General features: G+C 31.3%; 4 protein-coding genes across 4 annotated transcripts; all 4 read right to left on the minus strand.

The window, feature by feature from the left end:
- Window positions 1-1042: 1042 nt before the first annotated feature.
- LOC123712169 (leucine--tRNA ligase, cytoplasmic-like) lies at window positions 1043-5060 on the minus strand. Its single transcript, XM_045665152.1, has 5 exons — window positions 4848-5060; window positions 4074-4307; window positions 3246-3455; window positions 2031-2265; window positions 1043-1282 (listed from the first exon to the last, which is right to left on the minus strand). The coding sequence occupies exons 1-5, from the start codon at window positions 4848-4850 to the stop codon at window positions 1074-1076; spliced, it is 891 nt and encodes a 296-aa protein (XP_045521108.1). The 5' UTR covers window positions 4851-5060; the 3' UTR covers window positions 1043-1073.
- Window positions 5061-8019: 2959 nt separating this feature from the next.
- LOC123712190 (leucine--tRNA ligase, cytoplasmic-like) lies at window positions 8020-9262 on the minus strand. The gene is made up of 2 exons (XM_045665181.1): window positions 9009-9262; window positions 8020-8259 (listed from the first exon to the last, which is right to left on the minus strand). The coding sequence occupies exons 1-2, from the start codon at window positions 9103-9105 to the stop codon at window positions 8051-8053; spliced, it is 306 nt and encodes a 101-aa protein (XP_045521137.1). The 5' UTR covers window positions 9106-9262; the 3' UTR covers window positions 8020-8050.
- Window positions 9263-10179: 917 nt separating this feature from the next.
- On the minus strand, window positions 10180-12033 carry LOC123712215 (leucine--tRNA ligase, cytoplasmic-like). Its single transcript, XM_045665217.1, has 3 exons — window positions 11821-12033; window positions 11047-11280; window positions 10180-10428 (listed from the first exon to the last, which is right to left on the minus strand). The coding sequence occupies exons 1-3, from the start codon at window positions 11821-11823 to the stop codon at window positions 10180-10182; spliced, it is 486 nt and encodes a 161-aa protein (XP_045521173.1). The 5' UTR covers window positions 11824-12033.
- Window positions 12034-15005: 2972 nt separating this feature from the next.
- LOC123712189 (leucine--tRNA ligase, cytoplasmic-like) lies at window positions 15006-16248 on the minus strand. The gene is made up of 2 exons (XM_045665180.1): window positions 15995-16248; window positions 15006-15245 (listed from the first exon to the last, which is right to left on the minus strand). Exons 1-2 carry the CDS (start codon window positions 16089-16091, stop codon window positions 15037-15039), a joined length of 306 nt encoding a protein of 101 aa, XP_045521136.1. The 5' UTR covers window positions 16092-16248; the 3' UTR covers window positions 15006-15036.
- Between the last annotated feature and the right edge of the window lie 749 nt (window positions 16249-16997).

Below are 16997 nucleotides of genomic sequence, written 5' to 3' on the forward strand. Positions count from 1 at the left end.
TAGAGAGTATAAATATGTATTATCAATATTTCGTAGGGAAATAACATTTTGTTCGAGTAGCAACGTCTAAATAATTCGAGATACCGCACACTTAAAAGGTTCAGCGGAAAGGAATGGCAATTTTTTTGCGACTCACTGAGGATGTCGATTTAACGAGGTGCGAGTTATACAGATTACACTGTATTTTGTTTAATCAAATTGTTTGTGGTAAATCAATCATCAGCCCTAAATCACAGCTATGGAAATCGTTTTTTTTATATGTTTGTATTATATAAGTGTGTAAATATTGGATTATTTAGGTATTTCGCGTTCGCATAGCCTGCGACCGCCGGGGATCGCCGCCATATCGTTTTCGCGATGTTAAACATTTTTATGTGAATAAACGTTTATATGTTATTTAAATATAATATAAAATTGCAACTCTTTTATTTCTTAACCCATTATAACTCCTTGCGACTATATAATCAAATTTTAATAAAACATTTAACATGAGATACACGACCAAGTCTGTCCGACTGCTGTAATGCACTCGTAATCGATTCGATAGAAAGTAAAAAAATATCATCACAATGCCAATCTAGTGTTATACTCAATATGTCGGTGTTTTACGCAATATGTGTGTGTGTTTAAGTGTGCGCAATTACCATATATAAATTATTTAAAGCGATTTTTTTTTTGGTTTATTTGAATTCTTGATTACTAATGCGATGAGACAGAAATGAACAAAACGTAAATCTATAGCTCTTCTGATGGCAATACTATATTTCGTCATTAAATACTTTATGCAGATGCATATACAATCGCAAAATGCTTACTTACACATTGATGTGCCTAAAGGCATGTTGGAAATTCACAACTGTATTCAGTGCTTACAACAAATAAACTAACCAATAAATTTCTAAACTTAACCGTAAAAACAAAGATTATTTTTTTAATAAAATTGTTCAAAGAGTTTTAGAAACTTTTCTTACGTTTCTTACCACTTTTCGAAGCATTAAAATCTCTAAACAAATAAAGGACTAACAAAATAAAACACTTATTATAAAAATAAATAAATATATTTCTGAAAACAATCACTTATCATAAGTATACACAAACTGTAAGCCGACGTCAATATTCGTTCCGTTCTGAACGAGTTCTATACGCGACGCTTCCACGTGTACGCGTATACCATCGCCATTGACGAGTTCCGCGCATTTTGTCACGTGATCGCCTGCTACTGGAATCTTGCGAGGACCTAACGCCGGATCAAGATATCGCCACAGCTTTAGAGCATTTATGTCTGAAAGTTAATAAAAAATATTTTCAGGGTTTTCAATTTAACTATATAAATATAATAGTTATTTAACTAAATTAAAGATTTAAGCTTGCGCCTGGTAGATATACCACACACACTACAGCGAGGAAATGCTGCCACAGGAACCAAATTTGTTTTAATTTTCTATTTATTCATTTTGAATTATTATTATTAATACTATGCATGTTAAAAATATTGTAAATACTGTATTTGTGTGTTTAAAATAAATTGTATTTTAAATTTACATACAAATAGTTATTTCTTACTATCGTAATCAAATAATTTGACAGTAAACTAACGTATACATAATAATTAACACACAATACATAGTGAGACAATTAAAAAATTACAGCTGACTGCTTTATACTTCCCAGCAATAGGTGGCCTATATATAACCTTTATATCAAATTTATTTGACAAGTTCATGTAGCAGTCGCTGACCACGACTGCTGTGAAGAAACGTCGAGTTGTGTAAAAAATTGCGTTTATATTTCAATAGAACTAACTTTATCAAATTTTACTTGCATTATTTATTTACACACAAATATTATATTATTATAATACAAACAAACACAGAAATTCTCCCATTTGCTTTTAAGCCACAAACACTCTGTCAATCCAAGTGAATCCTTAGAGAATATTTCCTAGAATAGTTAAAACACTAATCCACTGAAAATGAGTATTACTGGTGACTATAACTTTGGATTTATTTTAACCAATTTTTTTTACTAACCTTTAATAGCCTTAATCTCTTTAGCGATCTTGGCTTTAATCTTCTCAACCGTATCCCCATCTACCAGGGTCACAGAAATGGTAAACAATCCACTCATCGGTGTGGGGTTGGTGAAGGTCACTGTAAGTCCAGGTACCGCAATAAAGTTGACATGTGGACTACCAGGCGCACAGTCTTCTATCGTTTTTTCTGGAGTATCAGGACTGTATGTATGTTTGACTTCGATTGCGTCAAGCTGTTGATTCAGAAAATTATACAATAATCCAATTATTTAAACAAATCTCCGATGACAGATAAAAAGTTTTGTAATAAATTGATTTTTTTTTTAGACTATCTGTATACAATAAAGTACAGGTTTTTCGTTTACCCATTCTACTGTCCGTTTTGGTTAACGACAAGTTCAAACGTGTTTTGGGTAGAATTGTTTTACGTACGCAGTGAATATTATTGATTTATCTTTAATTATGTTATAATTACTAGAAATTTGTAATTTTCACCTAACAAGAGAACACGAGTTTTAACTAAATATTATCAAAGACTTTTAATCGAAAATAAAAATTCTGTGATTTGGCAAAGACCTACCGGAATCAACAACAGTCTTAACTGTTATACAAGCAAAGAAAATAGGTCTTCAGGCGGCATTCGACGACGCCTACGATAAAATAACTTCGGTTTATGTTATTTTATTCATAGTAATGTAAATTGTTTTTATATTTTAACGTATGTATGTCAATTTATATCATGTGTTTGTCCTAATTATGTGGTCCAAATAAAAAAAAACATTTTTCTTTTTAATTCTTGTTTTCTTTAGGTCCCGATTACAAACATACTAAAAATTCAAAATGGAACCCCGACATAGCAGCCTATCGTTTAAGTCCGGTGTATAACTGTATGCATTAAGAAATATTCAAAACTTTAAAAATGTTACTAATGCGTTAAATGATTATTTAAATTGTCAAAGAATTATTTTGGTCCTTCGAAACAGACTAAGCTATAAAAAATTAACTTCATAATAAATACTCGAAGTAATATGAACATTAATATCGCATCGTTACTTTTATTAATTTACATGCTTAAATAATATAAATACAATGTAATTGTAGATTATTTAAGCTAGCCCATCTTGACATCTTTTCATATAAACATATTATATTTTCTACTGATAATATAAATAATTTATACGAAGCAGTAAATATTAAGCCTACAAATACTTACACCCAAAGTATTCAGCAGATATTGTTTGTTATCTTCAAGCAGTTGGGCCTCATCAAAGGGCAAGGCAACAGAGAGGGCTTCGGGACCAATCTTTTGTAGATTATCTCTTGTGGCTTGAACGAATGGCATCACTCTTTTCATATATTTTTTAAGATCGTTTATAGCAGAAAGTTTTGTTGATAATACTTTGTTATCGGGGAGACCTGAAGGCTGCAATCATAATGATTTGATGATTATATACATATATATATATGGTATAAAATAAACAGTTTTTATATAATTTTTTATACCAATAAGCGTTACGAGGTTAGAACTAATAAGTTACTATTTAAATAATTTTCACAAATATAACTTTTCGTTATTATTGCCATTAAAAACTTAGACGAAGACGTTAATGTGTTTTCTAACTTCCCGTCAAGCTTTCGTAAACTCACTTTAACTGGATATATTTTTATATTTCCTTTTAATTGTAATTTGAATAAATTAATTCCCAACTAATTTTTGTGTGTATATAAAGTTTGACATGTTTTTTTTAATCTCATTTTTGTTAATTCTTTACAATGTTTGACAATGCCAATGGCAGTATAAACTTTGAGGTCTTAGCCACAGATTTCTATCTCTTTCGTGACCGTATGTTTTTTCTAATAGACAAGTAGTCGATCAGACTTCGGCCGGTTTTCACAATGTACGTTCACCGTACGAGCGAGTGTTAAATACGCACATAGACAAAGGGATAATCGCACGCTAATCTTAAATTGCTTTGCACAATGTTTGAGGACACAATAAATAAATCAAGCGAAACTAATTACGTTATAACAGTATAGTTACCCCATTTAACTCCTTGAGAATACTCAAAATGATATGTTGCCACTTCGGGTACTCCTTAGCGACCCATATCACCGCCTTATTCGGCTTCCGCTCCGGTTTGGGCGCTTCGCCTTTTTTAGGCTTTCGGACTGCGCAGTGATTCTTGAGGTAGATACGGAAAGAATGGGCGGCCTCCATTAAATAGTTACTGGCTTTCATTGCCACTATATCAATGTCACCCGCTTTTTTTTCTAGCTGATCGGAAGAAATGTAGGCCTATTATTCAAGAAGGAAGTGTTCATACTTAATCTACCAGCGATGAATGTACCTAAAGAGAAACCGCGTAGCGCCGTCTAATCAGCCGAAGGGGCGGGGCTTGACAAACTATTCGCCAACGGGCCCACATAACGTACGAGTACGTACGTTAATTTGCGGGTATTAATACCATAACCGCGTTCTGATTTAAGTTAACGCCGCACTCGAGTTTTTTCCGCGATTTAAACTAAATGCTAGACTAATACTTATATTGAAATTAGTATAAAATAATATCGCAGAAAAAAGCCGTAGTGCGGCTGTTACAGAATGAATTGAGCTTTTACATATGTATATGTCCCTGTTAATTATGAAATGATTAGAAAATTGCAACATTATATCGTATTTTTATGTCAACAAATAAGTTCCGAGACGATTTTTATGTTAATTGATTTATTTTAACCTAATTTTATCAGAATGTTTTCATTAAAAATTGCTTAGTTTAGCTATTGTTGTCGTTTAAAGGAAATAAATCTTACCTACCATGGATATTCTAGTATGTTTTAAATCTCAGTACATTCTGTAATCAATGTCAAAATCTCGTCTTATTCATAAACCTTTGGTAAAGGATTTTTGTCACATATTTTATATAATGTCCATTCGACAATAGATAACTATTTGGCCGCAATTATGGCAACAATGGTGTCTAGTTAAATTTGGTTTATTTTTTAACTTGTGGAGTTTATTCTCGAATATTCTAATTGTGTGGAATTATTAACACCTGCACTCTGAACTTACTAAAAAGCTACTACTATAGGACCATTATAGACGCTTCTTAGTAGTTCTATAAAATTCAATACTCTATCGAAAAGCCTATTTGACAGATGACAGTGAAAAATAAAGTATTGTTAAGAGTAATCTATCTAAAACATGACTTTAAAAGGCGTTAAAGAGTCAGTAACGCGACACAGAACAGATTAGTCGAATCGACAATGACGTATACATGTTGATAATATCTTGTTTAATATTAATACTATCATGGAGTTTTATTTGCTGGTTTTTTTATAGATTCATAATACGTATTTATATGAGTAAAAATATCAATAATTCTTCATGTGTTTACAAGTGAGTCATGCGACGCCATCTTGGCCAGAAAAAACATTTTGGCGCGTTTATGATAATAAGAATTGAATTTGTATTTTAGTGAATATTACGCTGAAATGGTTTTTAAAATCTTGTCAAATATCTCGGTGTTATTTAAAAGCAATTGAACTCGTGCCAGCAGTCTTAACAATACTTTGGTAGATTCAGGTGTTAAAAAGTCTAGATAAAGCAAGCTAACCAATTAATTATGAGTATTCGAGGATTTACTTAATTTTAGAGGTAAATGCGAACGCGAATATGGAAAAGTATTAGGAACTATACGGCGACAGAGCGCATTAAAATTAAACATATAAATGTTTTATTTACTTAGAACATAGATTTTACATAGATCTTCAATTTTAACGATAAATTCGTACTTTTGAATTTTTTTTTAATATGAAATCTTGGGATTTCATTCATTTATGTATATAAGTGTGATTTGATTGAATTCTTTTTTTTAACTGAAAGTATGTTTTAGTTTTATATATCACATGAACGTTCCTATAAAAATAATACCGTTGATTATGTTATTAGACACATGATGAGATTTCTATGTAAAATGTGTGAACACGTATGTATTTTAAAAGTTGTACGCCATAGATAAATAAATTCGCAAAAAATATTCAAATTAAGAATTCCATTAATTTTTTATATATATATAATAATTATTTAACAAAACAGGTATATAAAAGTTATTGCTTGATTCTCATCAGATATAGTTATGTCAGTAAAGAGGCCTGATTCTCGTGACTGGAAGGACTTTTCTAAATAACATAATCATTTTTTACTTTCTTGCTTTAATGTTGCATGACCATGAATGCCAAGAGCGGAGTTTTCACAGCATTCAAATGCATTTATATTATTTATGTTATAAGAAGTGTTTTATGGCAATAAAAAGTCTTTATAGTACGCAAACCTGCGTGGATGGATGAAGGGTTTGTTTGTTCGGTTTTTACTAGTAACTAAGTCAATATTGGTGAAATTTTTTGTGGCCATTTCTTTTAGTTTTTTGGTTCTATTTAGTGCCTTTTTCACAATAGACATGTTTATGGTATCGTGAGAAACACAAAGACTGAGTTACGACCTAAATGCTACTTTATGATCCTTATTTACGACATTCCAAAATATATTTTCTTACTTATTAAGCAAGAATTTTATTCAAAGTCAAAGGTAGTTACAATTTTTCACTCATGTCGCCTCGAAATAGTAGATTAATTTTTTTAACAAGAACTTAGATACATATGATTTGACTGCTGAAATTTCGACATACAAAGCCGCGATTTCTATGTGTATTTTTCCATTTGTAGAGTCGAATTTGAATCACAATTCAAATAAGTTTTGTTGTATATATTTTTACATATTAATGAAGTAAACTGTACACTAAACAAATCCGTTATTTTGATTTAAACTACGTACAATGACAATAACAATACTCCGAACCCCGAACATTCTTTTTAATTGTTATTATTTCGGGGAATGCCAAGTAAGACGTCAATATATTTTATTAACTCCGACTTGTCCGTTTTTAGAGAGTATAAATATGTATTATCAATATTTCGTAGGGAAATAACATTTTGTTCGAGTAGCAACGTCTAAATAATTCGAGATACCGCACACTTAAAAGGTTCAGCGGAAAGGAATGGCAATTTTTTTGCGACTCACTGAGGATGTCGATTTAACGAGGTGCGAGTTATACAGATTACACTGTATTTTGTTTAATCAAATTGTTTGTGGTAAATCAATCATCAGCCCTAAATCACACCTATGGAAATCGTTTTTTTTTATGTGTTTGTATTATATAAGTGTGTAAATATTGGATTATTTAGGTATTTCGCGTTCGCATAGCCTGCGACCGCCGGGGATCGCCGCCATATCGTTTTCGCGATGTTAAACATTTTTATGTGAATAAACGTTTATATGTTATTTAAATATAATATAAAATTGCAACTCTTTTATTTCTTAACCCATTATAACTCCTTGCGACTATATAATCAAATTTTAATAAAACATTTAACATGAGATACACGACCAAGTCTGTCCGACTGCTGTAATGCACTCGTAATCGATTCGATAAAAAGTAAAAAAATATCATCACAATGCCAATCTAGTGTTATACTCAATATGTCGGTGTTTTACGCAATATGTGTGTGTGTTTAAGTGTGCGCAATTACCATATATAAATTATTTAAAGCGATTTTTTTTTTGGTTTATTTGAATTCTTGATTACTAATGCGATGAGACAGAAATGAACAAAACGTAAATCTATAGCTCTTCTGATGGCAATACTATATTTCGTCATTAAATACTTTATGCAGATGCATATACAATCGCAAAATGCTTACTTACACATTGATGTGCCTAAAGGCATGTTGGAAATTCACAACTGTATTCAGTGCTTACAACAAATAATCCACTAACCAATAAATTTCTAAACTTAACCGTAAAAACAAAGATTATTTTTTTAATAAAATTGTTCAAAGAGTTTTAGAAACTTTTCTTACGTTTCTTACCACTTTTCGAAGCATTAAAATCTCTAAACAAATAAAGGACTAACAAAATAAAACACTTATTATAAAAATAAATAAATATATTTCTGAAAACAATCACTTATCATAAGTATACACAAACTGTAAGCCGACGTCAATATTCGTTCCGTTCTGAACGAGTTCTATACGCGACGCTTCCACGTGTACGCGTATACCATCGCCATTGACGAGTTCCGCGCATTTTGTCACGTGATCGCCTGCTACTGGAATCTTGCGAGGACCTAACGCCGGATCAAGATATCGCCACAGCTTTAGAGCATTTATGTCTGAAAGTTAATAAAAAATATTTTCAGGGGTTTCAATTTAACTATATAAATATAATAGTTATTTAACTAAATTAAAGATTTAAGCTTGCGCCTGGTAGATATACCACACACACTACAGCGAGGAAATGCTGCCACAGGAACCAAATTTGTTTTAATTTTCTATTTATTCATTTTGAATTATTATTATTAATACTATGCATGTTAAAAATATTGTAAATACTGTATTTGTGTGTTTAAAATAAATTGTATTCTGAATTTACATACTAATAGTTATTTCTTACTATCGTAATCAAATAATTTGACAGTAAACTAACGTATGCATAATAATTAACACACAATACATAGTAAGACAATTAAAAAATTACAGCTGACTGCTTTATACTTCCCAGCAATAGATGGCCTATAGATAACCTTTATATCAAATTTATTTGACAAGTTCATGTAGCAGTCGCTGAACCCGACTGCTGTGAAGAGACGTCGAGTTGTGTAAAAAATTGCGTTTATATTTCAATAGAACTAACTTTATCAAATTTTACTTGCATTATTTCATTACACAAAAATATTATATTATTATAATACAAACAAACACAGAAATTGTCCCATTTGCCTTTAAGCCACAAACACTCTGTCAATCCAAGTGACTCCTTAGAGAATATTTCCTAGAATAATTAAAACACTGGACCCACTGAAAATGAGTATTACTGGTGACTATAACCATGGATTTAGTTTAACCAATTTTTTTGACTAACCTTTAATAGCCTTAATCTCTTTAGCGATCTTGGCTTTAATCTTCTCAACCGTATCCGCATCTACCAGGGTCACAGAAATGGTAAACAATCCACTCATCGGTGTGGGGTTGGTGAAGGTCACTGTAAGTCCAGGTTCCGCAATAAAGTTGACATGTGGACTACCAGGCGCACAGTCTTCTATCGTTTTTTCTGGAGTATCAGGACTGTCTGTATGTTTGACTTCGATTGCGTCAAGCTGTTGATTCAGAAAATTATACAATAATCCAATTATTTAAACAAATCTCCGATGACGTATAAAGTCTTGTAACAAATTGTTTTTTTTAGACGATCTGTATACAATAAAGTACAGGTTTTTCGTTTACCCATTCTACTGTCCGTTTTGGTTAACGACAAGTTCAAACGTGTTTTGGGTAGAATTGTTTTACGTACGCAGTGAATATTATTGATTTATCTTTAATTATGTTATAATTACTAGAAATTTGTAATTTTCACCTAACAAGAGAACACGAGTTTTAACTAAATATTATCAAAGACTTTTAATCGAAAATAAAAATTCTGTGATTTGGCAAAGACCTACCGGAATCAACAACAGTCTTAACTGTTATACAAGCAAAGAAAATAGGTCTTCAGGCGGCATTCGACGACGCCTACGATAAAATAACTTCGGTTTATGTTATTTTATTCATAGTAATGTAAATTGTTTTTATATTTTAACGTATGTATGTCAATTTATATCATGTGTTTGTCCTAATTATGTGGTCCAAATAAAAAAAAACATTTTTCTTTTTAATTCTTGTTTTCTTTAGGTCCCGATTACAAACATACTAAAAATTCAAAATGGAACCCCGACATAGCAGCCTATCGTTTAAGTCCGGTGTATAACTGTATGCATTAAGAAATATTCAAAACTTTAAAAATGTTACTAATGCGTTAAATGATTATTTAAATTGTCAAAGAATTATTTTGGTCCTTCGAAACAGACTAAGCTATAAAAAATTAACTTCATAATAAATACTCGAAGTAATATGAACATTAATATCGCATCGTTACTTTTATTAATTTACATGCTTAAATAATATAAATACAATGTAATTGTAGATTATTTAAGCTAGCCCATCTTGACATCTTTTCATATAAACATATTATATTTTCTACTGATAATATAAATAATTTATACGAAGCAGTAAATATTAAGCCTACAAATACTTACACCCAAAGTATTTAGCAGATATTGTTTGTTATCTTCAAGCAGTTGGGCCTCATCAAAGGGCAAGGCAACAGAGAGGGCTTCGGGACCAATCTTTTGTAGATTATCTCTTGTGGCTTGAACGAATGGCATCACTCTTTTCATATATTTTTTAAGATCGTTTATAGCAGAAAGTTTTGTTGATAATACTTTGTTATCGGGGAGACCTGAAGGCTGCAATCATAATGATTTGATGATTATATACATATATATATATGGTATAAAATAAACAGTTTTTATATAATTTTTTATACCAATAAGCGTTACGAGGTTAGAACTAATAAGTTACTATTTAAATAATTTTCACAAATATAACTTTTCGTTATTATTGCCATTAAAAACTTAGACGAAGACGTTAATGTGTTTTCTAACTTCCCGTCAAGCTTTCGTAAACTCACTTTAACTGGATATATTTTTATATTTCCTTTTAATTGTAATTTGAATAAATTAATTCCCAACTAATTTTTGTGTGTATATAAAGTTTGACATGTTTTTTTTAATCTCATTTTTGTTAATTCTTTACAATGTTTGACAATGCCAATGGCAGTATAAACTTTGAGGTCTTAGCCACAGATTTCTATCTCTTTCGTGACCGTATGTTTTTTCTAATAGACAAGTAGTCGATCAGACTTCGGCCGGTTTTCACAATGTACGTTCACCGTACGAGCGAGTGTTAAATACGCACATAGACAAAGGGATAATCGCACGCTAATCTTAAATTGCTTTGCACAATGTTTGAGGACACAATAAATAAATCAAGGGAAACTAATTACGTTATAACAGTATAGTTACCCCATTTAACTCCTTGAGAGTACTCAAAATGATATGTTGCCACTTCGGGTACTCCTTAGCGACCCATATCACCGCCTTATTCGGCTTCCGCTCCGGTTTGGGCGCTTCGCCTTTTTTAGGCTTTCGGACTGCGCAGTGATTCTTGAGGTAGATACGGAAAGAATGGGCGGCCTCCATTAAATAGTTACTGGCTTTCATTGCCACTATATCAATGTCACCCGCTTTTTTTTCTAGCTGATCGGAAGAAATGTAGGCCTATTATTCAAGAAGGAAGTGTTCATACTTAATCTACCAGCGATGAATGTACCTAAAGAGAAACCGCGTAGCGCCGTCTAATCAGCCGAAGGGGCGGGGCTTGACAAACTATTCGCCAACGGGCCCACATAACGTACGAGTACGTACGTTAATTTGCGGGTATTAATACCATAACCGCGTTCTGATTTAAGTTAACGCCGCACTCGAGTTTTTTCCGCGATTTAAACTAAATGCTAGACTAATACTTATATTGAAATTAGTATAAAATAATATCGCAGAAAAAAGCCGTAGTGCGGCTGTTACAGAATGAATTGAGCTTTTACATATGTATATGTCCCTGTTAATTATGAAATGATTAGAAAATTGCAACATTATATCGTATTTTTATGTCAACAAATAAGTTCCGAGACGATTTTTATGTTAATTGATTTATTTTAACCTAATTTTATCAGAATGTTTTCATTAAAAATTGCTTAGTTTAGCTATTGTTGTCGTTTAAAGGAAATAAATCTTACCTACCATGGATATTCTAGTATGTTTTAAATCTCAGTACATTCTGTAATCAATGTCAAAATCTCGTCTTATTCATAAACCTTTGGTAAAGGATTTTTGTCACATATTTTATATAATGTCCATTCGACAATAGATAACTATTTGGCCGCAATTATGGCAACAATGGTGTCTAGTTAAATTTGGTTTATTTTTTAACTTGTGGAGTTTATTCTCGAATATTCTAATTGTGTGGAATTATTAACACCTGCACTCTGAACTTACTAAAAAGCTACTACTATAGGACCATTATAGACGCTTCTTAGTAGTTCTATAAAATTCAATACTCTATCGAAAAGCCTATTTGACAGATGACAGTGAAAAATAAAGTATTGTTAAGAGTAATCTATCTAAAACATGACTTTAAAAGGCGTTAAAGAGTCAGTAACGCGACACAGAACAGATTAGTCGAATCGACAATGACGTATACATGTTGATAATATCTTGTTTAATATTAATACTATCATGGAGTTTTATTTGCTGGTTTTTTTATAGATTCATAATACGTATTTATATGAGTAAAAATATCAATAATTCTTCATGTGTTTACAAGTGAGTCATGCGACGCCATCTTGGCCAGAAAAAACATTTTGGCGCGTTTATGATAATAAGAATTGAATTTGTATTTTAGTGAATATTACGCTGAAATGGTTTTTAAAATCTTGTCAAATATCTCGGTGTTATTTAAAAGCAATTGAACTCGTGCCAGCAGTCTTAACAATACTTTGGTAGATTCAGGTGTTAAAAAGTCTAGATAAAGCAAGCTAACCAATTAATTATGAGTATTCGAGGATTTACTTAATTTTAGAGGTAAATGCGAACGCGAATATGGAAAAGTATTAGGAACTATACGGCGACAGAGCGCATTAAAATTAAACATATAAATGTTTTATTTACTTAGAACATAGATTTTACATAGATCTTCAATTTTAACGATAAATTCGTACTTTTGAATTATTTTTAAAATTTTAAGGCGAAGCCTCCCTCTTGGGATTTCATTCATTTATGTATATATGTGTGATTTGATTGAATTCTTTTCTTTAACTGAAAGTATGTTTTAGTTTTATATATCACATGAACGTTCCTATAAAAATAATACCGTTGATTATGTTATTAGACACATGATGAGATTTCTATGTAAAATGTGTGAACACGTATGTATTTTAAAAGTTGTACGCCATAGATAAATAAATTCGCAAAAAATATTCAAATTAAGAATTCCATTAAATTTTTATATATATATAATAATTATTTAACAAAACAGGTATATAAAAGTTATTGCTTGATTCTCATCAGATATAGTTATGTCAGTAAAGAGGCCTGATTCTCGTGACTGGAAGGACTTTTCTAAATAACATAATCATTTTTTACTTTCTTGCTTTAATGTTGCATGACCATGAATGCCAAGAGCGGAGTTTTCACAGCATTCAAATGCATTTATATTATTTATGTTATAAGAAGTGTTTTATGGCAATAAAAAGTCTTTATAGTACGCAAACCTGCGTGGATGGATGAAGGGTTTGTTTGTTCGGTTTTTACTAGTAACTAAGTCAATATTGGTGAAATTTTTTGTGGCCATTTCTTTTAGTTTTTTGGTTCTATTTAGTGCCTTTTTCACAATAGACATGTTTATGGTATCGTGAGAAACACAAAGACTGAGTTACGACCTAAATGCTACTTTATGATCCTTATTTACGACATTCCAAAATATATTTTCTTACTTATTAAGCAAGAATTTTATTCAAAGTCAAAGGTAGTTACAATTTTTCACTCATGTCGCCTCGAAATAGTAGATTAATTTTTTTAACAAGAACTTAGATACATATGATTTGACTGCTGAAATTTCGACATACAAAGCCGCGATTTCTATGTGTATTTTTCCATTTGTAGAGTCGAATTTGAATCACAATTCAAATAAGTTTTGTTGTATATATTTTTACATATTAATGAAGTAAACTGTACACTAAACAAATCCGTTATTTTGATTTAAACTACGTACAATGACAATAACAATACTCCGAACCCCGAACATTCTTTTTAATTGTTATTATTTCGGGGAATGCCAAGTAAGACGTCAATATATTTTATTAACTCCGACTTGTCCGTTTTTAGAGAGTATAAATATGTATTATCAATATTTCGTAGGGAAATAACATTTTGTTCGAGTAGCAACGTCTAAATAATTCGAGATACCGCACACTTAAAAGGTTCAGCGGAAAGGAATGGCAATTTTTTTGCGACTCACTGAGGATGTCGATTTAACGAGGTGCGAGTTATACAGATTACACTGTATTTTGTTTAATCAAATTGTTTGTGGTAAATCAATCATCAGCCCTAAATCACACCTATGGAAATCGTTTTTTTTTATGTGTTTGTATTATATAAGTGTGTAAATATTGGATTATTTAGGTATTTCGCGTTCGCATAGCCTGCGACCGCCGGGGATCGCCGCCATATCGTTTTCGCGATGTTAAACATTTTTATGTGAATAAACGTTTATATGTTATTTAAATATAATATAAAATTGCAACTCTTTTATTTCTTAACCCATTATAACTCCTTGCGACTATATAATCAAATTTTAATAAAACATTTAACATGAGATACACGACCAAGTCTGTCCGACTGCTGTAATGCACTCGTAATCGATTCGATAGAAAGTAAAAAAATATCATCACAATGCCAATCTAGTGTTATACTCAATATGTCGGTGTTTTACGCAATATGTGTGTGTGTTTAAGTGTGCGCAATTACCATATATAAATTATTTAAAGCGATTTTTTTTTTGGTTTATTTGAATTCTTGATTACTAATGCGATGAGACAGAAATGAACAAAACGTAAATCTATAGCTCTTCTGATGGCAATACTATATTTCGTCATTAAATACTTTATGCAGATGCATATACAATCGCAAAATGCTTACTTACACATTGATGTGCCTAAAGGCATGTTGGAAATTCACAACTGTATTCAGTGCTTACAACAAATAATCCACTAACCAATAAATTTCTAAACTTAACCGTAAAAACAAAGATTATTTTTTTAATAAAATTGTTCAAAGAGTTTTAGAAACTTTTCTTACGTTTCTTACCACTTTTCGAAGCATTAAAATCTCTAAACAAATAAAGGACTAACAAAATAAAACACTTATTATAAAAATAAATAAATATATTTCTGAAAACAATCACTTATCATAAGTATACACAAACTGTAAGCCGACGTCAATATTCGTTCCGTTCTGAACGAGTTCTATACGCGACGCTTCCACGTGTACGCGTATACCATCGCCATTGACGAGTTCCGCGCATTTTGTCACGTGATCGCCTGCTACTGGAATCTTGCGAGGACCTAACGCCGGATCAAGATATCGCCACAGCTTTAGAGCATTTATGTCTGAAAGTTAATAAAAAATATTTTCAGGGGTTTCAATTTAACTATATAAATATAATAGTTATTTAACTAAATTAAAGATTTAAGCTTGCGCCTGGTAGATATACCACACACACTACAGCGAGGAAATGCTGCCACAGGAACCAAATTTGTTTTAATTTTCTATTTATTCATTTTGAATTATTATTATTAATACTATGCATGTTAAAAATATTGTAAATACTGTATTTGTGTGTTTAAAATAAATTGTATTCTGAATTTACATACTAATAGTTATTTCTTACTATCGTAATCAAATAATTTGACAGTAAACTAACGTATGCATAATAATTAACACACAATACATAGTAAGACAATTAAAAAATTACAGCTGACTGCTTTATACTTCCCAGCAATAGATGGCCTATAGATAACCTTTATATCAAATTTATTTGACAAGTTCATGTAGCAGTCGCTGAACCCGACTGCTGTGAAGAGACGTCGAGTTGTGTAAAAAATTGCGTTTATATTTCAATAGAACTAACTTTATCAAATTTTACTTGCATTATTTCATTACACAAAAATATTATATTATTATAATACAAACAAACACAGAAATTGTCCCATTTGCCTTTAAGCCACAAACACTCTGTCAATCCAAGTGACTCCTTAGAGAATATTTCCTAGAATAATTAAAACACTGGACCCACTGAAAATGAGTATTACTGGTGACTATAACCATGGATTTAGTTTAACCAATTTTTTTGACTAACCTTTAATAGCCTTAATCTCTTTAGCGATCTTGGCTTTAATCTTCTCAACCGTATCCGCATCTACCAGGGTCACAGAAATGGTAAACAATCCACTCATCGGTGTGGGGTTGGTGAAGGTCACTGTAAGTCCAGGTTCCGCAATAAAGTTGACATGTGGACTACCAGGCGCACAGTCTTCTATCGTTTTTTCTGGAGTATCAGGACTGTCTGTATGTTTGACTTCGATTGCGTCAAGCTGTTGATTCAGAAAATTATACAATAATCCAATTATTTAAACAAATCTCCGATGACGTATAAAGTCTTGTAACAAATTGTTTTTTTTAGACGATCTGTATACAATAAAGTACAGGTTTTTCGTTTACCCATTCTACTGTCCGTTTTGGTTAACGACAAGTTCAAACGTGTTTTGGGTAGAATTGTTTTACGTACGCAGTGAATATTATTGATTTATCTTTAATTATGTTATAATTACTAGAAATTTGTAATTTTCACCTAACAAGAGAACACGAGTTTTAACTAAATATTATCAAAGACTTTTAATCGAAAATAAAAATTCTGTGATTTGGCAAAGACCTACCGGAATCAACAACAGTCTTAACTGTTATACAAGCAAAGAAAATAGGTCTTCAGGCGGCATTCGACGACGCCTACGATAAAATAACTTCGGTTTATGTTATTTTATTCATAGTAATGTAAATTGTTTTTATATTTTAACGTATGTATGTCAATTTATATCATGTGTTTGTCCTAATTATGTGGTCCAAATAAAAAAAAAACATTTTTCTTTTTAATTCTTGTTTTCTTTAGGTCCCGATTACAAACATACTAAAAATTCAAAATGGAACCCCGACATAGCAGCCTATCGTTTAAGTCCGGTGTATAACTGTATGCATTAAGAAATATTCAAAACTTTAAAAATGTTACTAATGCGTTAAATGATTATTTAAATTGTCAAAGAATTATTTTGGTCCTTCGAAACAGACTAAGCTATAAAAAATTAACT

The sequence above is a fragment of the Pieris brassicae genome, chromosome 7, assembly GCF_905147105.1.
Source record: "Pieris brassicae chromosome 7, ilPieBrab1.1, whole genome shotgun sequence".
Classification (NCBI taxonomy): Eukaryota; Metazoa; Arthropoda; class Insecta; order Lepidoptera; family Pieridae; genus Pieris; species Pieris brassicae.

Coding starts and splice junctions, on each gene's coding strand:
- LOC123712169 (XM_045665152.1), bottom strand. Junction 3,456..4,073: donor TTCTCAAGGAGTTAAATGGG/GTAACTATACTG, acceptor TTATGATTGCAG/CCTTCAGGTCTCCCCGATAA. Junction 2,266..3,245: donor ATCTGCTGAATACTTTGGGT/GTAAGTATTTGT, acceptor CTGAATCAACAG/CTTGACGCAATCGAAGTCAA.
- LOC123712190 (XM_045665181.1), bottom strand. CDS start 9,105: ATGAGTGGATTGTTTACCATTTCTGTGACCCTGGTAGATGCGGATACG. Junction 8,260..9,008: donor AGAGATTAAGGCTATTAAAG/GTTAGTCAAAAA, acceptor ATTAACTTTCAG/ACATAAATGCTCTAAAGCTG.
- LOC123712215 (XM_045665217.1), bottom strand. Junction 10,429..11,046: donor CTCTCAAGGAGTTAAATGGG/GTAACTATACTG, acceptor TTATGATTGCAG/CCTTCAGGTCTCCCCGATAA.
- LOC123712189 (XM_045665180.1), bottom strand. CDS start 16,091: ATGAGTGGATTGTTTACCATTTCTGTGACCCTGGTAGATGCGGATACG. Junction 15,246..15,994: donor AGAGATTAAGGCTATTAAAG/GTTAGTCAAAAA, acceptor ATTAACTTTCAG/ACATAAATGCTCTAAAGCTG.